Source organism: Carcharhinus amblyrhynchos, chromosome 1, assembly GCF_965287045.1.
Source record: "Carcharhinus amblyrhynchos chromosome 1, sCarAmb.v2.hapA, whole genome shotgun sequence".
Classification (NCBI taxonomy): Eukaryota; Metazoa; Chordata; class Chondrichthyes; order Carcharhiniformes; family Carcharhinidae; genus Carcharhinus; species Carcharhinus amblyrhynchos.
Window position 1 is genome coordinate 1,454,094 of NC_137324.1, and position 23,711 is coordinate 1,477,804.

At 46.2% G+C, this 23,711-nt stretch overlaps 1 protein-coding gene across 1 annotated transcript in view; it reads right to left on the reverse strand.

The window, feature by feature from the left end:
- Window positions 1-23,711, reverse strand: part of LOC145348451 (zinc metalloproteinase-disintegrin-like protein H4 subunit A) — a 123,735-nt gene that overhangs the window by 22,691 nt on the left and 77,333 nt on the right. The window contains exons 6-7 of the mRNA XM_080196647.1: window positions 19,704-19,878; window positions 2,120-2,185 (exon numbers count right to left, since the gene is read on the reverse strand). Of these exons, the coding sequence (XP_080052773.1) occupies window positions 2,120-2,185; window positions 19,704-19,878 (241 nt within the window). The remainder of the gene's footprint in view (window positions 1-2,119; window positions 2,186-19,703; window positions 19,879-23,711) is intronic.

Below are 23,711 nucleotides of genomic sequence, written 5' to 3' on the forward strand. Positions count from 1 at the left end.
TTCAGGTACGATTCCACTGACCCACTTGGGAGCTTTTACCAAGCAAAGTTTATTTAAGAATACAGTTAATGGAAAAGGAAAAAAATCCATGATATTATATAATCTTAGATAAATATATGAAATGTTCCAACCAAACAAACCTCCCTATAGAAATCCCTTGACACAGGGTTAGCACAGGAAATATGAATGCTCATACAATGCTGGAGCTTAGTCCTTTCATTGGATGCTGCCTTTCTCTTCACAAACACACACACACAGACAAGCTTAGAGTCAGGACAGCTTTCAAAAACAGCAAGGGGGGAGAGAGAGAGAGAGAGAGAGAGACCCTAGGCAAGCTCCTACCAACAGCAGATTTTCCACTCTAGGAAGGCAGGGAAACCTGCTTCCAGTTGGCCAGCGGAATCTCCAATACCAGGGAGAGAGAGGGAAACAACCAGGACAGCTTCTGATTCTAAAACCAAATCTGAAAGTAGGTCCTTGAATTCTGGGGAGGAACTACCCGGCTTTGACCTGTCAAACAATCTTCACCCTAACAATGCAGTCATAAAAGGTCCCAGAAAGTACCTGAGGCCCAGGATAAAAATTTTTAAAAAGTGCTGAAGCTTCAATGAAAGGACTTCCAGCAGACAGCTCAGCAAAATAAAACCAAAAGGCCTGCTTACAACTGCAGAGAACATGATTTAACAAAAACAAAATTAAAGTAGAAGTCTTTCAGACTGTGGGAAGGAACTGGAGCACCCGGAGAAAACTCACACAGACACGGGGAGAATGTGAAAACTCCAGACAGTGACCCAAGAGGGGAATTGGACCCGGGTCCCTGGCGCTGTGAGCAGTAGTGCTAACCACTGTGCCAACATGCCGCCCTTCGGAACAATTCTTAAAGATTCACGAATATCACAATGATCGCTGGAATACACTGTCTACATCCTGATTTGAGGCCATACATCAAGCGAGCTTGGGTTGACTGACCAGGGTAGGTGTCTACTGCAGCGAATTTGAGTGCTCATTGCTCCTAGTCTGTATGGAAGAGTTCTTGAACAACTACACGCAGGACAATTTTGTATAGTCCAGATGAAGGAATTAGCACATAATTAATTTTTGTGGATGGGTCTGAATGCTCAAATTGAAAAAAGTAGTTGGACTGTGTCAATCCTGTGCACAAACAGGAAATACACCATCATTATCTTCTTTACTCCCTTGGGAATGGCCTAAAATGCCATGGCTAATATTACATGTAGATTTTGCTGTTTGAGGGTTGCATGTTCTTCATTATAATTGATGCACACTCAAAGTGTCCAGGAGTTATGAGATCCACCGCATCTGAACTAGCCATTGAAAAACTTGATTAAATCTTTGCAAGGTTTGGTAAACTAGAAGAGATTGTTCACAATTTACTTCATGAGAGATTCACGATTATCTCAAAGTAAATGGTATTCACACCCTTATTATCCATCAACCAATGGATTCGCTGAAAGATTAAAAGCTTCAAAAGAGCAATGTTTGTCATCACTGCATGTAAACACCTTTTTGGTATCTTATAGAAACACTATTCATGCGACAACCCAAAGTTCACTTACAATGTTACTCTTAAAAAGAAAGTTGAGAATGATGTTTGACTTCCAGACTTCAGAGATATTACAGCATCAACAACAACCTCATGCTCATTACCCACAAGTGAGAAATGGGTACCAGCCATAGTTTTCGCAAAAACAGGTCCCATTCCTACACGGTTTAAATTGAAGATGACCAATTGTCATCTCAAAATTATATCTCAGAATCATCTCCAGAAATGCCAATTTCCTTAGCCCCTAGTGTTGTGAATACTATTACAGGAAGAGTTAATTGAATCTTAGTTGTCTGATGACTGTGCCTCTGCTACTATAACCAAGAGGGAATGAAACATTATCAGTTTCCAGAGAAGAAATGTCGACCGAAGTTCCAAATCATATGTCTAGGGTCAAGGACAGTCAAGCTCCAGAACGTTGTATACAACCAAAGAGGAAGAGATATCCTCCTGACCCTGATGTCACTATTTCCAGTCTTGCTCCTTATCCTGTACTGTGGGCCCTTTTCTAGGCCTCAATAACCCATGTTCAACATGCTCAGAGAAGCCACTTACCATTGCACTGTCTGCCACAACCACCAGCTCGACATATTTCTGCTGTGTAATAACATTCCTTCTTACCTGGAGATAGAGAAAATATCAGTTAGTTTGAGGTGCAAATGTACAAGTGACCTGGGCTGGGAGAGACCCAGATCATGTGGATCCAACAATTTTTTGAAGTTATACACAAGTACTTTACTTTTCGCTGTCTCATTCTCACAATATAAGGAGCGAATGAGCATCCCTGTTATAATTGCTTTTCAATTCATTCACATGATTTTGGCATGGCTGACTTGGCCACAGTCTATTGCCCATCCCTTGTTGCCCTTGAGAAGATGGTGCTCAAATGTCCCCTTGAACCATTGCAGTCCTTTAATGTGTAGGTAAACCCACAGTGCTATTACAGAGTTCCAAGAGTTTGACCCAGCAACAGTGAATGAACAGTGGGATATTTCCAAGTCAGGATGGTGGGTTACTTGGAGTGGAACCTCCAGGTGGTATCTGCTGCTCTTGTCCTTCTACACGGCAGTGAACAAGAACAAAGAAAATTATAGCACAGGAACAGGCCCTTTGGCCCTCCAAGACTGCACCGACCATGCTGCCGTAGAACCATAGAAAATTACAGCTCAGAAACAGGCCTTTTGGCCCTTCCTGTCTGCGCCGAACCATTTTCTGCCTAGTCCCACTGACCTGCACTTAGATCATATCCCTCCACACCCCTCTCATCCATGAGCCCGTCAGAGTTTTTCTTAAATGTTAAAAGTGACCCTGCATTTACCACTTTATCCGGCAGCTCATTCCACACTCTCACCACTCTCTGCATGAAGAATTCCCCCCTAAAATTCCCTTTAAACTTTTCTCCTTTCACCCTTAACCCATGCCCTCTGGTTTTTTTTTTCTCCTCTAGCCTCAGTGGAAAAAGCCTGCTTGCATTCACTGTATCTATACCCACCAAAATCTTATGCCCATCAAATGCCCAACTGAACTAAAGCCCCCTACCCTTCCGGGGACCATATCCCTCTATTCCCATCCTATTCATGTGTTTGTCCAACTGCCACTTAAAAGTCACTATTGTATCTGCTTCCACTACCTCCCCCGACAACAATTTCCAGGCACCCGCTACTCTCTGTGTAAAAAATCTGCCTCGTACATCCCTCGTACCTTAAACCTGTGCCCCCTAGTAATTGACTCTTCCATCCTGGGAAAAAGCTTCTGACTATCTACTCCATGCCTCTCCTAATCTTGTAGACTTCTATTAGGTCACCCCTCAATCTCCATCATTCCAGTGAGAACAAACTAAGTTTCTCCAACCTCTCCTCATAGCTAATGCCCTCCATACCAGGCATCATCCTGGTAAATCTTTTCTCTCCCCATCCAAAGCCTCCACATCCTTCTGGTAGAGTGGCGACCAGAATTGAACACTATATTCCAAGTGCAGCCTCACTAAGATTCTATGAAGCTGCAACATGATCTGCCGATTTTTAAACTCAACACCCTGGCCGATGAGGGCAAGCATGCCGTATGCCTTCTTGACTACCTTCTCCACCTGCACTGCCACTTTCAATGACCTGTGTACCCAGATCTTTTTGCCTACCAATACTCTGAAGGGTTGTGCCATTTACTGTATATTTCCTATCTGTATTAGACCTTCCAAAATGCATTACCTCACATTTGCCCGAATTAAACTCCATCTGCCATCTCTCCGCCCAAATATCCAACTGACCTATATCCTGTTGTATCCTCTAATGATCCTCATTGCTATCCACAAGTCCAGCAACCTTTGTGTTGTCCACAAACTTAGGAATCAAACTAATCAAATAGTGGTCATGCGTTTGGAAGGTATTGCCTAAAGAACATTGGTGAGTCCCTGCAATACATCTTTTAGATGGTATACAAAGCTACCATTGTTCATCAGTGGTGGAAGGAGTGGATGTTTGTGGATGTGGTGTCAATCAAGTGGGTTGCATTATTTTTCCATTTAATTTGAATTGATTTATTATTGTCACATGTATTAGTACACAGTGAAAAGTATTGTTTCTTGTGCACGATACAGACAAAACATACTGTTCATAGAGAAAGAAACAAGAAAGTCCAGTGTGTAGTTTTACAGTCAGGGCGTAGAGAAAGATCAACTTAATACAAGGGTAAGTCCATTCAAAAGTCTGACAGCAGCAGGAAAGAAGCTGTTCTTGAGTCAGTTGGTATCTTTTGTAACTTTTTCCCAAAGGAAGAATGTCCGGGGTGCATGGAATCCTTAATTATTCTGGCTGCTTTGCCAAGGCAGCGGGAAGTGTAGACAGAGTCAGTGGATGGGAGGCTGGTTTGTGTGATGGATTGGGCTACATTCATGGCCTTTTGTAGTTCCTTGAGGTCTTGGGCAGAGCAGGAGCCATACCAAGATGTGATACAACCAGCTTTCTATGGTGCATCTGTAAAAGTTGGTACGAGTGGTAGCTTACATGCCAAATTTCTTTAGTCTTCTGAGAAAGTTAGTGGGCTTTCTTAACTATCGTGTCAACAGGAGAGGTTGTTGGTGATCTGTACACTAAAAAACTTGAAGCTCTCGACCCTTTCTACTTTGTCCTCGTTGATGTAGACAGGGGCATGTTCTAAGAACATAAGAAATAGGAGCAGGAGTAGGCCATCTAGCCCTTCAAGCCTGCCCTGCCATTCAATAAGATCATGGCTGATCTGAAGTAGATCAGTTCCACTTTCCCGCTCTCTCCCCATAACCCTTAATTCCCTTGTCTGTCAGAAACCTATCTACCTGTGACTTAAATATATTTAGCAAGATAGCCTCCACCACTTCGACGGGCAGAGAATTCCAGAGATTCACCACCCTTTGAGTGAAGAAGTTCCTCCTCAACTCCGATCTAAACTGTCCCCCCCTTATCTTGAGGCTGTGCCCTCTAGTCCTGCTATCCTTTCTAAGCGGAAAGAATCTCTCTACCTCTACCCTGTCCATCCCCTTCATTATCTTATACGTCTCTATAAGATCCCCCCTCATCCTTCTAAACTCCAATGAGTACAGACCCAGTCTATTTAGTCTCTTTTCATAGTCCAACCCCCTCATCTCCGGTATCAGCCTAGTGAACCTCCTCTGCACTCCCTCCAAGGCCAATATATCCTTCCTCAAGTGCGGCGACCAAAACTGCACACAGTACTCCAGCTGCGGCCTCACCAGTGCCCTGCACAGTTGCAGCAAGACCTCCCTACTTTTATATTCTATCCCCCTCGCTATAAAGGCCAGCATCCCATTCGCCTTCTTGATCACCTGCTGCACCTGCAGACTGGGTTTTTGCAACTCATGCACAAGGACCCCCAGGTCCCTCTGCACCGTAGCACGCTGCAGCTTTTCGCCTTTTAAATAATAATCCCTCCGACTATTATTTCTGCCAAAGTGGATAACCTCACACTTGCCAACATTATACTCCATCTGCCAGGTCCTCGCCCACTCGCTTAGCCTATCCAGATCCCTCTGCAGACTTTCCACACCCTCCGCGCAATTTGCTTTTCCAATCATCTTAGTGTCATCAGCAAATTTCGTCACCCTACACTCAGCCCCCTCCTCCAGATCATCTACATAAATGGTAAATAGCTGAGGCCCCAGCACCGATCCCTGCGGCACTCCACTAATCACCAACTGCCAATCAGAATAGCAACCACTGATACCAACTCTCTGCTTCCTATTAGACAGCCAATCCTCTATCCATGCTAACACCTTACCCCCAACTCCGTGCACCCTAACTTTCTGTAGCAATCTTTTATGAGGCACCGTATCAAACGCCTTTTGGAAATCTAAAAACACCACATCCACCGGTTTCTCTCTGTCTACCGCGCTAGTCACATCCTCATGGAAATCCAATAAATTCGTTAAACACAACTTCCCCTTAACGAATCCGTGCTGCGTCTGCTTGATCAAACCATTCTTTTCTAGATGCCTCGCTATTTCTTCTTTGATGACGGATTCAACCATTTTTCCAACTACAGACGTTAAACTAACCGGCCTATAATTCCCTGCCTTTTGTCTGCTACCTTTTTAAAACAGCGGCGTAACATTAGCCGTTTTCCAATCTTCCGGCACTTCCCCAGAATCCATCGAAGTTTGATAAATAATTACTAAGGCATCCACTATCACCTCTGCCATTTCTTTCAGAACCCTGGGATGCATTCCATCCAGTCCTGGGGACTTGTCCACTACAGTCCCATTAGTCTATCTTTCTCCTTTACCCTTACTGAAGTCGATGACAATCTCTTTCATTTTGCTGACATTGAGGGAGAGATTATTGTAGCCGCACCAGTTCACCAGATTCTCTATCTCATTCCTGTACTGATTTTCGTCATTGTTTGAGATCCGACCCACTATTGTGGTGTCGTCAGCAAACTTGAAAACTGAATCGGATGGGACAGACTTATAAATGAATATTATGACCCTAAGCCACCTCTGCTCCTGCAAAGGTACTGGTTTTGCTTATCAAAAGCCTTCCAAAAGTCCATGTAGACAACACCAACTGCACTGCGCACATCCACCTTCTTGGTTACCCCTTCAAAAAACTCAATTAAATTTGTAAGACATGATTGTCCCACTCACAAAGCCATGCTGACTGTCCCTAATCAGTCCTTACATCTCTAAATGCCTGTAGATCCTGTCTCTTAAAATACCTTCCAACAATTTACTCACCACAGATGTGAGGCTCACTGGCCTGTAGTTCCCAGGCTTTTCCTTTTTAAACAAAGCAGCCCTTTTTAAACAAAGGCACCACATTTGCCACCCTCCAATCTTCAGGCACCTCACCCGTGATGATCGATGATTCAAATATCTCACCTAGGGGACCCACAATTTCCTCTCTAGCCTCTCAAATTGTCCTGGGACACACTTCATCAGGTATTGCTGATTTACCTACCTTGATGCACTTTAAGACTTCTGTAATATGTACACTCCTCAATATTTATTTCCCCAAGTTCCCTAACATCCTTGCTTTTCTCAATAGTAAATACTGATGAGAAATATTCATTTAGGATCTCACCCATCTCTTGTGGATCCACACATAGATGACCTTGTTGATCCTTAAGAAGCTCTACTCTCTCCCTTGTTACTCTTTTGTCCTTTATGTATTTGTATAAGCCCTTTCTCTTAAATGTACTCTTACACCCGCTATACTTTTTAAGAGATTCACTTGATCCCAGCTGCCTATGCACATTCTTCACTGGGCAGGGAATTCCACAGATGCACAACCCTTTGAATGAAGAAGTTGTGGGCCAAAGGGCTTTAGTGTTCTAAGAAGTTCCTCCTCAACTTAGTCCTAAATCTGCTTCCCCTTATTTTGAGGCTATCCCCGCTAGTTCTAGTTTCACCCGCCAGTGGAAACAATATCCTCGCTTCTATCTTATCTCTACCCTTCATAATCTTATATGTTTCTATAAGATCTCCTCTCATTCTTCTGAATTCCAATGAGTAAAACCCCAATCTATTCTGTCTCTCCTCATAAGCCAACCATCTCAACTCTAGAATCAACCTAGTGAATCTCCTCTGCACCCCCTCCAGTGCCAGTATATCCTTTCTCAAGTAAGGAGACCAAAACTATAACAGTACTCCAGCACCTTATTCAGCTGCAACATAATCTCACTGTTTTTAAACTCCATCCCTCTCACAATGAAAGACAAAATTCCATTTGCTTCTCAATTACCTGCTGCACCTGCAAACCAACTCCTTGAGATTCCTGCACAAGGTCACCCAGGTCCCTCTGCACCACAGAATGGTGCAATTTTTTACCATTTAAATAATAGTCCATTTTGCTGTTATTTCTACCAAAATGGATGACCTCACATTTACCAACATCGTACTCCATCTACCAGACCCTCACTCACTCACTTAGACTGTCTATATCCCTTTGCAGACTTTCAGTGTCCTCTGTACACTTTGCTCTCAAGGAACAGAATCAGGAACAGGATCTGGAACAGGCTCCGGAACAGGATCAGGACCAGGGTCAGGAACAGAATCAGAACAGGATCAGGACCAGGGTCAGGAACAGAATCAGAACAGGATCAGGACCAGGGTCAGGACCAGGGTCAAGATCAGGAACAGGGTCAGCAACAGGATCAGGACCAGCAGCAGGAACAGGATCAGGATCAGGAACAGGGACTAAGAACAGGGTCAAGGTCAGGACAAGGGTCAGTCTAGGATCAGGAATAGGATCAGGATCAAGAACATTATCAGGGTTAGGATCAGGATCAGGAACTGGATCAGGAACAGGAATAGGATCAGAAACAGGGTCAGGACCGGGATAAGGATCAGAAACAGGATCAGGAACAGGATCAGGGTCTGGGACAGGAACAGGATCCGGAACAGGAACAGGACCAGGGTCAGGAACAAGGTCAGGGCAAGGATCAGGGATAAGGTCAGGAGCAGGGTCAGGAACAAGATATGAAACTGGAACAGGATCCAGAACAGGATCAAGATCAGGGTCAGAAACAGGATCGGGAACAGGATCTGGAACATGATCAGGAACAGGTTCAGGAACAGGTTCAGGATCAGGAACCAGAACAGGATAAGGGTCAGTAACAGGATCAGGAACAGAGTCAGGAACAGAAACAGGAGAAGCAATCAGTTCAGGAATAGGATCAGGAACAGGGTCAGGGACAGAAACAGGTTCAGGAATAAGATCAGGAACAGGGTCAGGAAGAGAAACAGGAATAGGTTCAGGATGAGGATGAGGAACAGGAGTTGTATGAGGATGTGTCTAGGGCGGTGGATAGGGGAGAGCCGGTGGATGTGGTCTTTCTAGATTTTCAGAAGGCGTTTGACAAAATACCTCACAAGAGGTTATTGCAGAAGGTCGAGGGACATGGAGTTGGGGGTAGGGTGTTAGCGTGGATAGAGGATTGGTTGTCAAATAGGAGGCAGAGAGTGGGGGTCAATGGGTGCTATTCGGATTGGCGGTTGGTGACTAGTGGGGTGCCCCAGGGGTCGGTGCTGGGGCCTCAGCTATTTACCATTTATATAGATGATCTGGAGGAGGGAACCGAGTGTATGGTGTCGAAATTTGCTGATGACACCAAGATTGGGGGAACGGCAAATTGTGCGGAGGGTGTGGAGAGTCTGCAGAAGGATCTAGATAGGCTGGGCGAATGGGTCAGGAAATGGCAAATGGAATTTAATGTTGGCAAGTGTGAGGTGGTCCACTTTGGTAGGAAGAATGGTAGGAAGGACTATTACTTACGGGGCGAAAAACTGCAGCAGGCGACGGTGCAGAGGGACCTCAGGGTCCTTGTGCATGAGTCGCAAAAACCCAGCTTGCAGGTGCAGCAGGTGGTCAGGAAGGCGAATGGGATGCTGGCCTTCATAGCGAGGGAGATTGAATATAAAAGTAGGGGGGTCTTGCTGCAGCTGTATAGGGCATTGGTGAGGCCGCAGCTGGAGTACTGTGTGCAGTTTTGGGCGCCGCACCTGCGCAAAGATATTTTGGCCTTGGAGGGAGTGCAGAGGAGGTTTACTAGGCTGATACCGGAGTTGAGGGGGTTGAGCTATGAGGAGAGGCTGAATAAACTGGGCTTGTACTCGTTAGAGTTTAGAAGAATGAGAGGAGATCTCATTGAGATGTATAAGATGATGAATGGGATGGATAGGATAGAGGTGGAGAGACTCTTCCCGCTCAAAAAAGACAGTAAGACTAGGGGGCACAGCCTCAAGATAAAAGGGGGGCGGTTTAGAACGGAGTTGAGGAGGAACTTCTTCACTCAAAGGGTGGTGAATCTCTGGAATTCTCTGCCCGTTGAAGTGGTGGAGATTGCCTCGCTAAATATTTTTAAGACGCGGGTTGATGGGTTTTTGATAAGAGAGGGGATTAAGGGTTATGGGGAGAGGGCGGGAAAGTGGAACTGAGCAGCGACAGATCAGCCATGATCTTATTGAATGGCGGGGCAGGCTCGAAGGGCTAGATGGCCTATTCCTGCTCCTATTTCTTATGTTCTTATGTTCTTATATGATCAAGATCAAGAACAGGATCAGGGCCAGGATCAAGATTAGAATCAGGAACAGAAACAGGATCAGGAACAGGACCAGGAATGGGAACAGAAACAGTAATAGGATAAGGACCAGGAAAAGGATCAGGAACAGGATCTTGAACAGGAACAGGATCCAGAACAGGGTCAATGCCAGGGTCAGGATTCGGATCAGGAACAGAAACAAGATCAGGATCAGGAACAGAAGCAGGATCAGGAACAGGATCAGTACCAGGGTCAGGAATATGATCAGGATCAGGAATAGAAACAGGATCAGGAGCAGGGTCAGGACAAGAACATAAGAAATAGGAGCAGGAGTAGGCCATCTAGCCCTTCGAGCCTGCCCCGCCATTCAATAAGATCATGGCTGATCTGTCGCTGATCAGTTCCACTTTCCCGCTTTCTCCCCATAACACTTTATCTCCTTGCCTACCAAAAACCTATCTACCTGCGTCGTAAATATATTTAGCAAGGTAACCTCCACCACTTCAACTGGCAGAGAATTCCAGAGATTCACCACCCTTTGAGTGAAGAAGTTCCTCCTCAACTCCATTCTAAACTGCACGCCCCCTTATCTTGAGGCTGTGCCCTCTGGTCCTGCAGTCCTTTCTGAGGGGGAAGAACCTCTCCACCTCTACCCTATCCATCCCTTTCATCATCTTATACGTCTCAATGGGATCCCCCCTCATCCTTCTAAACTCTAACGAGTACAAGCCCAGTCTATCCAGCCTCTCCTCATAGCTCACCCCCTCAACTCCGGTATCAGCCTAGTGAACCTCCTCTGCACTCCCTCCAAGGCCATAATATCCTTGCGCAAGTGCGGCGACCAAAATTGCACACAGTACTCCAGCTGCAGCCTCACCAATGCCCTATACAGCTGCAGCAAGACCTCCCTACTTTTATATTCAATCCCCCTCGCTATGAAGGCCAGCATCCCATTTGCCTTCCTGACCACCTGCTGCACCTGTCGGCTGGGTTTTTGCGACTCATGCACAAGGACCCCCAGGTCCCTCTGCACCGTCGCATGCTGCAGCTTTTCGCCCTGTAAGTAGTAGTCCTTCCTACTATTATTCCTACCAAAGTGGACAACCTCACACTTGCCAATATTGTATTCCATCTGTCAGGTCCTCGCCCACTCGCTCAGCCGATCTAGATCCCTCTGCAGGCTTTCCACACCCTCCGCACAATTTGCTTTTCCACTTATCTTTGTGTCATCGGCAAATTTTGACACCTTACACACTCGGCTCCCTCCTCCAGATCATCTATATAAATGGTAAATAGCTGAGGCCCCAGCAACGATCCCTGGGGCACTCCACTAGTCACCAGCCGCCAATTTTGTCTTTTTTTTCTGCTGGTAATTGTTTCAGGGATGGCAGTTCAGGCAGTGTGCTGCATCTCCTGTGGGATGTATGTGGTGAGGGACTCCAGTAGTGTTTCAGGGGATTTTACTTGTAAGAAGTGTGTTAGATTGAAGCTTCTGGAGGAGCGTGTAAAGGAGCTGGAGGGGGAATTAGAGGAACTCCGCATAATTCGGGAGGCAGAGGAGGACATAGATAGGAGTTATAAGGAGATAGTCACTCCTAGAAATCAGTCTTGGGTCACTGCCAAGAGGAGGGGAAAGAGGCAAGTGGGGGGAAAATCCCCTGGGGCTGTTCCCCTCAAAAATAGGTTTTCGGTCCTGAAGGCTACAGTTGAGGAGGAATCAACTGGGGATAGCCAAAGGGAGCAGGTCTCTGGGGGTGAGCCTATTGAAAAAGCTCAGGTGGTTAGGGGCTGTAAAAGATTGGGCCTCGTGATTGGGGACTCCACCGTTAGGGGGACGGATAGGAGAGTCAGAGGTAATGGTAGGGACTCAGGGCTGGTGTGTTGCCTACCAGGGGCTGGGGTCCGGGATGTATCTGAGAGGATATTCAAGACTCTTAGGGGAGAGGGAGATCAACCCCAAGTTATAATTCATGTGGGGACACATGACATAGGGAAGCTAAGGGAAGGGGATATTAAGCAGAGATTCATGGAGTTGGGGTGGAAACTAAAGGCCAAGTCAGACAGAGTGGTTATCTCTGGACTCTTGCCTGTGCCAAGGGATAGTTTAGAGAGGAATAGAGAGAGGGAAAGTTTGAACTTGTGGCTGAGGGGATGGTGCAGGAGGGAGGGGTTCAAGTACTTGTGCAACTGGGGCTCATTCTGGGGAAGGTGGGACCTCTATAAGAGTGATGGCTTCCACCTGAACCAGAGGGGAACAAATATCCTGGGGGGTAAATTTGTGAAGGCTATGTGGGGTGGTTTAAACTGATTCAGAGGTGGGGTGGGATCCTGAGTAGAGGGGGTGAAAGTGAGGGGGGCATAGTTGGGGACTGCAATGCACGGCATTGTGGGGGTGGGGCGGAGCAGGGTTTGAAATGCGTATACTTTAATGCGAGGAGTATTCGCAATAAAGTGGATGAACTTGCAGCGTGGATCAGTACCTGGGACTTTGAAGTTGTGGCCATTTCAGAGACATGGATAGAGCAGGGTCAGGAATGGATGTTGCAGGTCCCGAGGTACAAATGCTTTAGTCGGAGTAGAGAAGGAGGTAGAAGGGGGGGTGGGGTAGCATTATTGGTAAAGGACTGTATTACAGTGTCAGAGAGGAAGTTTGATGAGGACTTGTCTGTTGAGGTAGTATGGGCAGAAATTAGAAATAGGAGAGGAGAGGTCACCCTGTTGGGAGTCTTTTATAGACCTCCAAAAAGTTCTAGAGAGGTTGAGGAAAGGATTGCGGAGACGATCCTGGTTAGGAGTGAAAGTAATAGGGTAATTGTTATGGGGGATTTTAACTTTACTAATATTGATTGGAATTGCTATAGCTCTAGCTCGTTAGAGGGGTCAGTTTTTGTTCAAAGCGTGCAGGAAGGTTTTTTGACTCAGTATGTTGATAGGCCAACTAGAGGTGAGGCTATATTGGATTTGGTGCTGGGTAATGAGCGAGACCAGGTGCTAGACTTGGAAGTTGGTGTGCATTTTGGTGATAGTGACCACAATTTGGTTACGTTCACCTTAGTGATGGAAAGGGATAGGCATGAACCTCGGGTCAGTAGTTTTAGCTGGGGGAAGGGTAATTATGAGGCTATTAGGAGAGAATTAGGAAGCATAGGTTGGACTATGAGATGACAGGGACTGGGAACATCCGAAATGTGGAATTTTTTCAAGGAACAGCTACTGCGGGTCTGCAATAGGTATGTCCCTGTCAGGCTAGGAGGATTTGGTAGGGCTAGGGAACCGTGGTGCACTAAAAAAGTTGATTCGTTGGTTAGGAAGAAAAAGGAGGCTTATGTTCGGATGAGGCTTGAGGGCTCAGGTAGTGCATTAGAAAGCTTTAGATTGGCTAGGAGGGAGTTAGAACATAGAACATAGAACACTACAGCACAAACAGGCCCTTCGGCCCACGAGTTGTGCCGATCACATCAACACCTACCAACCTACAGACCTATCTATAACCCTCAATCTCATTAAACCCCATATACTCATCCAGAAGTCTTTTAAAAGACCCCAGCGAGTTCGCCTCCACCACCACTGACGGCAGCCGATTCCATTCACTCACCACCCTCTGAGTGAAAAACTTACCCCTAACATCACTTCTGAACCTCCCTCCCCGCACCTTAAATCTGTGTCCTCTCGTAGCAACCATATCAACCTGGGGAAATAGCCTCTGAGAGTCCACCCTATCTATTCCTCTCAACATTTTGTAAACTTCTATCAGGTCGCCTCTCAACCTTCGTCTCTCCAGGGAAAAGAGTCCCAGCTCCCTCAACCTAACTTCATAAGGCATGCCTCCCAGTCCAGGCAACATCCTTGTAAATCTCCTCTGTACCCTCTCAATAGCTTCTACATCTTTCCTATAGTGAGGCGACCAGAACTGCGCACAATACTCTAAATGAGGCCTGACAAGGGTCTTATAAAGTTGCAGCATTACCTCCCGATTCCGAAACTCAATCCCTCGATTAATGAAGGCCAGTACACCATACGCCTTCTTGACCACCTCCTCCACCTGCGAGGCCGATTTAAGAGTCCTGTGGACCCGGACCCCAAGATCCTTCTGCTCTTCAACACTACTCAGACTTCTGCCCTTGATAGTGTACTCGTTCATCCCGTTGGTTCTGCCAAAATGGACGACTACACATTTATCTGCGTTGAAGTCCATCTGCCACTTCTCCGCCCAGTCCTGCATCCTATCTATGTCCTGCTGCAACTTTTGCCATCCTTCCAGACCATCCACAACACGACCAACCTTCGTGTCATCAGCGAACTTACTTACCCATCCCTCCACTTCCTCATCCAGGTCATTTATGAAAATGACAAACAACAAGGGTCCCAGAACAGATCCTTGAGGCACTCCGCTGGTGACTGACCTCCATTCAGAAAAAGCCCCATCCACAACCACTCTCTGCCTTCTGCAGGCAAGCCAGTTCTGGATCCACAAGGCCAAAGGCCCTTGGATCCCATGGCCTCTCACCTTCTCAAGAAGTCTTGCATGGGGGACCTTATCAAACGAAGAGGGAGTTAAGAAGGGCTAAAAGAGGACATGAGATGACTTTGGCTGATAGGATTAAGGAGAATCCTAAGGCGTTCTATAGGTATGTCAAGAACAGAAGGTTGGTTAGGGCAAGATTAGGGCCAGTTATAGACAGTAGAGGGAAGTTGTGTGTGGAACCGGAAGAGATTGGAGAGGCATTGAACCAATATTTCTCTTCGGTGTTCACGCAGGGGGACATGAATGTAGCTGTGGAGGACACTGGGGTGCAGGGGTGTAAAATAGAAAGTATTGCAGTTGAAACCAGGGATGTGCTGGATATTCTAGAGGGCTTGAAAATAGATAAGTCCCCTGGTCCAGATGGGATTTACCCTAGGATTCTCTGGGAGGCTAGAGAGGTGATTGCAGAGCCTCTGGCTCTGATCTTCAGGTCATCGTTGGTCTCTGGTATAGTACCGGAAGATTGGAGGACAGCGAATGTTGTCCCATTGTTTAAGAAGGGGAACAGAGACTTCCCCGGGAATTATAGACCGGTGAGTCTTACTTCTGTTGTGGGCAAGGTTTTAGAAAGAATTATTAGGGATAGGATTTATAGTTATTTGGAGAGTAATGAATTGATTAGAGACAGTCAGCATGGTTTTGTAGCAGGTAGGTCGTGCCTTACTAACCTTATTGAGTTCTTTGAGAAAGTGACCAAAGAGGTGGATAGGGGTAAGGCAGTTGACGTGGTATATATGGATTTTAGTAAGGCGTTTGATAAGGTTCACCATGGTGGGCTTCTGCAGAAAATGCAGATGTATGGGATTGGGGGTAATCTAGGTACTTGGATCAGGAATTGGCTGGCAGATAGGAGACAGAGGGTGGTGGTTGATGGTGAATATTCGTCATGGAGTTCGGTTACGAGCGGTGTGCCTCAGGGATCTGTTTTGGGGCCACTGCTGTTTGTAATTTTTATTAATGATCTGGATGAGGGTATAGTTGGGTGGATTAGTAAGTTTGCTGATGACACCAAAGTCGGAGGTGTGGTAGATTGTGAGGAAGGGTGTCATAGTTTGCAGGGTGACTTAGACAGGTTGCAGAGCTGGGCCGCGAGGTGGCGGATGGGGTTTAATGTGGAGAAGTGTGAGGTAATTCATTTCGGTAGGAGTAACAGATGTGTTGAGTATAGGGCTAACGGGAGGACTTTGAATAGTGTGGAGGAGCAGAGGGATCTAGGTGTATGTGTACATAGATCCCTGAAGGTTGGGAATCAAGTAGATAAGGTAGTTAAGAAGGCATACGGTGTCTTGGCGTTTATTGGTAGGGGGATTGAATTTAGGAGTCGCAGCGTCATGTTGCAACTGTACACAACTCTGGTGCGGCCGCACTTGGAGTATTGTGTGCAGTTCTGGTCCCCACATTACAGAAAGGACGTTGAGGCTTTGGAGAGGGTGCAGAGGAGGTTTACCAGGATATTGCCTGGTATGCAGGGGAGGTCCTATGAGGAGAGACTGAGGGATTTGGGGTTGTTTTCGCTGGAAAGAAGGAGGCTAAGAGGGGATCTTATTGAAACATATAAGATGATTAGAGGTTTAGATAGGATGGATAGTGATAGCCTTTTTCCTCGGATGGAGAATGCTAGCACGAGGGGGCATGGCTTTAAATTAAGGGGTGGTAGTTATAGGACAGATGTCAGGGGTAGGTTCTTTACCCAGAGGGTGGTGAGGGATTGGAATGCCCTGCCTGCTGCGGTTGTAAATGCGCCTAGTTTGGGGGCGTTTAAGAGATCTATGGATAGGTTTATGGACGAAAAGGGATTGGTTTAGATTAGTGGGTCAGTGTTTTTTTTTAAAAAAACTGGTCGGCGCAACATCGTGGGCCGAAGGGCCTGTTCTGCGCTGTAATGTTCTATGTTCTAATCCGAATAGAACCCATTGACACCCACTCTCTGCCTCCTATTTGTAGGCCAATCCCCTATCCACGCTAACACCTTACCCCCAACTCCGTGCCCCCGAACCTTCTGTAACAACCTTTTGTGCGGCACCTTATCAAACGCCTTCTGAAAATCGAGAAACACCACAACCACCGGTTCTCCTCTATCCACCGTACTAGACACATCCTCATAGAATTCCAATAAATTCGTCAGACACGACTTCCCCTTAACGAATCCGTGCTGCGTCTGCTCTATTAAACAATTCTTCTCAAGATGCCTCGCTATTTCCTTTTTGATGACGGGTTCAAGCATTTTTCCCACTAACCGGCCTATAATTCCCTGCCTTTTGCCTGCTACCCTTTTTAAACAGCGGAGTACCATTAGACGTTTTCTAATCTTCTGGCACTTCCCCGGAATCCAGTGAGATTTGGAAAATAATCACCAAGGCATCCACTATCACCTCTGCCATTTCCTTCAGAACCCTTGGATACATTCCATCCGGTCCTGGGGACTTGTCCACCATCAGTCCCTCTAGTCTGTCGAGCACTGCCTCTCTAGTAACAATCATCTCATTCAGGCCCTCCACTCCTACCATCTTTCCATCGTTAACACCCGGCAAACTATTCGCGTCCTCCTCCGTGAAGACCGAAGCAAAAAAGTTATTCAAGGCCTCAGCCATTTCCTCATCCCCCACACTAAATCCCCCCTCTCATCCTCTAAGGGTCCAACATTCACCCTAGCCAGCCTCCTCCTTTTTATATATTTATAAAAACTCTTACTATCCTTTTTTATATTTAGCGTTAGCCTTGATTCATAGTCTATCTTTCCTTTCTTTATCAGCTTCTTTGTCATTCTTTGTTGATATTTAAACCTCTCCCAATCCTCTACTCGCCCACTACTCTTAGCCCCTGGTGATGATCTTTGCGTCAATGGAGACGGGAGAGGTTCCGGAAGATTGGAGGATTGCGGATGTGGTTCCTATTTTCAAGAAAGGGAACAGAGATAGCCCGGGAAATTACCGACCGGTGAGTCTGACCTCAGTGGTTGGTAAGCTGATGAAGAGGCTTCTGAGGGACAAGATTTACGAGCATTTGGAGAGGTTTGACATGATCAGAAATAGTCAGCATGGATTTGTCAAGGGCAGGTCATGCCTTACGAGCCTAGTTGAGTTCTTCGAAAATGTGACTGAACACATTGACGAAGGAAGAGCGGTGGACGTGGTGTACATGGACTTCAGCAAGGCGTTTGATAAGGTCCCCCATGCAAGACTTCTTGAGAAGGTGAGAGGGCATGGGATCCAAGGGCCTTTGGCCTTGTGGATCCAGAACTGGCTTTCCTGCAGAAGGCAGAGAGTGGTTGTGGATGGGTCTTTTTCGACATGGAGGTCAGTCACCAGTGGAGTGCCCTAGGGATCTGTTCTAGGACCCTTGCTGTTTGTCATTTTCATAAATGACCTGGATGAGGAAGTGGAGGGATGGGTAAGTAAGTTTGCTGATGACACGAAGGTCGGTGATGTTGTGGATGGTCTGGAAGGATGTCAAAAATTGCAGCAGGACATAAATAGGATGCAGGACTGGGCGGAGAAGTGGCAGATGGACTTCAACGCGGATAAATGTGTAGTCGTCCATTTTGGCAGAACCAACGGGATGAACGAGTACACTATCAAGGGCAGGAGTCTTAGTAGTGTTGAAGAGCAGAAGGATCTTGGGGTCCGGGTCCACAGGACTCTTAAATCGGCCTCGCAGGTGGAGGATGTGGTCAAGAAGGTGTATGGTGTACTGGCCTTCATTAATCGGGGGATTGAGTTTAGGAATCGGGAGGTAATGCTGCAACTTTATAAGACCCTTGTCAGGCCTCACTTGGAGTACTGTGCGCAGTTCTGGTCGCCTCACTATAGGAAAGACGTAGAAGCTATTGAAAGGGTACAGAGGAGATTTACAAGGATGTTGCCTGGACTGGGAGGCATGCCTTATGAAGTTAGGTTGAGGGAGCTGGGACTCTTCTCCCTGGAGAGACAAAGGTTGAGAGGCGACCTGATAGAAGTTTATAAAATGTTGAGAGGAATTGGATTCTCAGAGGCTATTTCCCTGGGTTGAAATGGTCGCTACGAGAGGACACAGATTTCAGGTGCGGGGAGGAAAGTACAGAAGTGATGTTAGGGGTAAGTTTTTCACTCAGAGGGTGGTGAGTGAATGGAATCGGCTGCTGTCGGTGGTGGTGGAGGCGAACTCGCTGGGGTCTTTTAAAAGACTTCTGGATGAGTATATGGGATTTAATGGGATTGGAGGTTATCGATAGGTCTATAGATTGATAGGTCTATAGGTAGGTGTTGATGTGATCGGCGCAACTCGTGGGCCGAAGGGCCTGTTTGTGCTGTAGTGTTCTATGTTCTATGACACCAAGGTCTCGCTGAGTATCCACCTCTCTCAATTTACACCCATTTGAATAATAATCTGCCTTTCTATTATTGCTATCAAGGAGGATAACCTCACATTTACCAAATTATACTGCATCTGCCATGCATACAGCTACACTCAGCCTATCTGAATTACCCTGAAGCATCTCTGTACCCTCCTCACAGCTCACCCTTCCACCCAACTTCATATAGCCTGAAAATTTGGAGATAATACATTTAGTTCCCTCTTTCAAATCATTAATATAGAATGTGAACAACTGGGGTCCAGGTACAGATTCCTGCGGTACCCCACTAGTTTAAAGTTGATCATTAGTGTCATAAATCAGCTTACATTAAAACTGCAATTAAGTGACTGTAAAAATCCGCTAGTCACCACAAGCCAGTGCCTGTTCGGGTACACTGACAGAGAATTTAGCATGGCCAATGCACCTAACCAGCACATCTTTCGGTAATGCCTACCAATCAGAGAAAGATTCATTTATCGCTATCCGCTAACCAGCTTTCTATCCGTCTCAAGACACGACCCTACAATCGCATGTTCTTTTGCTTTACTTAGTAGTCTGTGTGATCTCGTTTAGATTAGATAGGTAGATAAAGGAAAAGGGAATGAGAACGTGGCACATCAATATGATTTGGACATTTTCCTTGATTGGAGGGGGTGCTACCTGTTCAGCTTGTTGGGTCGATAAGATCGTTTACATGCCACAATTTTAGAATTAATCGGTTCTTTCTTTTAGTTATTGTACTGCTGATTACTCACCCTCCGTGAACGATCAGACTGATGAGTGTCAATTAGTTTCTGATGGACAGTTCTGACTCCAAAGCTACTTGATTCTGGGGGGAGATCTTCAAATCTGTATAACAAATGACGGCCAACTTCATCTCCCTTCAGATGTTCAATGATGTAAGTTTGATTACTGAAAATAATCTGAGCGCTGGAGGAGAGAAACAGAGAGAAAACACCCTTATCCTAGTGAAAGAGAGGCAAATCTGTATTTCCAAAAGGAATAACTCGGTCTGCAGAATAAATCATTTCTCAAACATTTCTCAATATTCATTTGATTCAAAGGATGTGGGTGTCGCTGACTAGACCAGCTTTTATTGCCCATTCCTAATTGCCCTTGAGAAGATGATGGTGAGCGGCCTTCTTGAACCAAAGCACTTCTTGTGGTGTAGGTACTTCCACAGTGCTGTTAGGGAGGGAGTTCTAGGATTCTGACCCAGCAAAGTGAAGGAATGGTCTAAGTCAGGATGGTGCGTGTCTTGGAGAGGAACTTCCAGGTGGTGGTGTTCCCATGTATTTACTGCTCTTGTCCTTCTAGATGGTTGTGGTCATGGGTTTGGAAGGTATTACCTAAGGAACCTTGGTGAGTTCTTGCAGTGCATCTTTTACACACAGCTGCCACTATTTGTCGTTGGTGGAGGGATTGGATGTTTGTGGAAGAGGTGGCAATTACGCCAGCTGCTTCGTCCTGGATGGTGTCAAACTTCTTGGAGTTATTGGAGCTGCACCTATCCAGGCAAGCAGGGAGTATTCCTGGGGTGGATAGTGATAGCCTTTTTCCTCGGATGGAGAAAGCTAGCACGAGGGGGCATGGCTTTAAATTAAGGGGGGGTAGCTACAGGACGGATGTCAGGGGTAGGTTCTTTACCCAGCGGGTGGTGAGGGATTGGAATGCCCTGCCTGCTGCAGTTGTAAATGCGTCTAGTTTGGGGGCGTTTAAGAGATCTCTGGATAGGTTTATGGACGAAAAGGGATTGGTATAGGCTAGTGGGTCATTGTTTTTGTAACTGGTCGGCGCAACATCGTGGGCCGAAGGGCCTGTTCTGCGCTGTAATGTTCTATGTTCTATGTTCTATTCCATCACACTCCTGACTTGTGCTGTGATGGTGGACTAGCTTTGGCGAGTCAGGAGGGGAGTTCCTTGCTGCAGGGTTCCCAGCCTCTGGACTGCTCTGGGAGTCATGATGTGGAGATGCCAGCGTTGGACTGGGGTAAACATAGTGAGAAGTCTCACAACACCAGGTTAAAATCCAACAGTTTTATTTGGTGGCAAAAGCCACTAGCTTTTGGAGCGCTGGCTGCCCCTTTATCAGGCGAGTGGGAACTCTAATCACAAACAGGATATATAAAGACACAAACTTAATTTACAGAATAATGATTGGAATGCAAGTCGTCTTTTTCGCAACTTTAACCAAGTGTTGTGAGACTTCTTACTCTGGTCTAGTAGCCACAATATTTATTATATGACTATTCCAGTTCAGTTTCTGGTCAATGGTAATCCCCAGGATGTTGATAGTGGGAGGATTCAGTGGTGAATGTTATGACGAGGTAGTTGAATCCTTTCTTGTTGGGATGATCATTTCCTGGCACTTGTGTGATGCAAATGTTACTTGCACTTGGAACCAAGGTGAGTGATCGTCCACTATCACAACCAGGTGTGACTCCAATCAGCAGAGAATTTCCCTCAATTCCCATTGATTCCAGTTTTGCTGGGCTCCTTGATGCCGCACTCAGTCAAATGTGGCCTTGATGTCAAGGGCTGTCACTCTCACCTCACCTCAGCACTTTTTTGGACAAAGGCTGTAATGAGGTCAGGGGCTCACTGACCCTGCTAGAACCCAAACAGAGCACCAGTGAGCAGGTCATTGTTGAGTAAGTGCCACTTGATAGTGCTTTCAATGGCCCCGCCCATCTCTTATCACTTTACATCCCATGAAAGAATGATGAAAAAAGGTACAGCAAGCAATTGGGATTGGTCAGGTATCTAGATGTGTAGAGAACTGGCTTGCAAAGAGGAGTCAGAGAGTAGTTGTGGAGGGGTCTTTTTCTAGCTGGAGGTCTGTCACTAGTGGTGTGCCGCAGGGCTCGGTACTGGGACCTCTTCTCTTTGTAGTGTACATAAATGATTTGGAAGAGGGAGTAGGTGGTGTGATCAGCAAATTTGCTGATGACACCAAGATGGCTGGATTGGCGGGCAGTGAGGAGCAGTGTCTGGCAATACAGCGGGATATTGATAGGCTGGTTGATTGGGCAGATACATGGCAAATGGAGTTTAATCCAGATAAATGTGAGGTGATGCATTTTGGCCGGAATAATGTAGGGGGAAGTTATATGATAAAGGGTAAGCCTGTAAGGAGTATCGAGTCGCAGCGAGACCTGGGGGTGCAAGTGCACAAGTCTTTGAAGGTGGCAGTGCAAGTGGAGAGTGTGGTGAAGAAAGCCTATGGTATGTTAGCCTTTATAGGAAGGGGTGTGGAATATAAGAGCTGGAGTCTAATGTTGCAGTTGTACAGAACATTGGTTAGGCCACATTTGGAGGACTGTGTACAGTTCTGGTCGCCATACTACCAGAAGGACGTGGTGACTCTGGAGAGAGTGCAGAGGAGGTTTACCAGGATGTTGCCTGGTATGGAAGGACTGGGGTGTGAGGAAAGATTGAAGAAATTGGGGCTCTTTTCCCTTGAAAGACGGCGACTGAGGGGGGATCTAATAGAGGTATATAAGATTATGAAGGGTATAGATAGAGTAAACAGAGGTAAGCTATTTCCTATGGTAGAGACACATAGGACAAGGGGCCATGGACTTAAGGTGAGCGGGGAGAGGTGCAACACAGATATTAGAGGGAGGTTTTTCACACAGAGGGTAGTGGGGGTATGGAATGCTCTGCCAAGTAAGGTGGTGGAAGCAAACACGCTAGAGTCCTTTAACAGTAACTTAGACAGGCACATGACTGAGTTGGAGATGGGTGGATATAGGAGAACCTTTAATTAAGGGTCATTAGCATTGGGGTGTCCCTAGAAATGTAAATGGGTATAGTATGATAATAATGTTCTGCTCTTTTCATTCACAGGTTTTAAGTCGGTCCACCTCGTGTCCAACGAGGGGCATACACGCGATGGGTCGTACTGGGGCTGCTCTTGGTTGTTCGAGATTGGCCTCGTGCTTCATGTCGTTAGTGTGTGCCTAAACTGGACAAGATACTGGGCAAGACGACAGCTCAGTGACTATCGCTGATTGCTGTGCAGACACATGGATTTGGGCCGGTGTCTGTGGGAGTTTGCGCATTCTCCCGGTGCTTGCGTGGGTTTTCTCCGGGTGCTCCGGTTTCCTCCCACACCCCAAAGATGTGCTGTTAGGCTGATTGGCAGGAATGAATTGTCCCTAAATCAGTTTTCCCTCAATCTGGATGGCCATAAAACATTAGATAGGGGTGACGGGTAGAGAGGTGGTGTTGAGATGGCAGCGTGGGCTCGTTGGGCTGAAGGGCCTGTTTCCCAGGCTGATTTTGTTCTTTGTTCTTTGTTCAAATGGCATATTAGCCTTTAATGCAAGGGACATTACACAATACAGGAATAAAGAAGCTTGCTGCAATTGCACAGGGGTTTGGTGAGATCACATCTGAAATAATGTGTACAGTTTTGGTCTCCACATTTCCAGGAAAGGTACATTGGAGGGGGTACAAAGAAGATTCATTGTTTTGGTCCCAGGCATGAAGGGTTCGTCCTGAGATGAGAGACTGAGTAAATTGAGCTCACATTCTCCAATATTTAGAAGAATGACAGGTGATCCTATTGAAAGATTCTCAAGAGGCTTTATAAGAGATTGCTTCTATTGATCGGGGAATCTCAAACACAGGCACAGTCTCAAGATGAAGGTCTGATCATGTCACTGAGGGAGTTATGAATATTTGGAATTCTCTGCCGCGCAGGGTTGTTCTAGAATTGAACACATTAAAGTCTGGAAGAGACAGATTTACAATATATG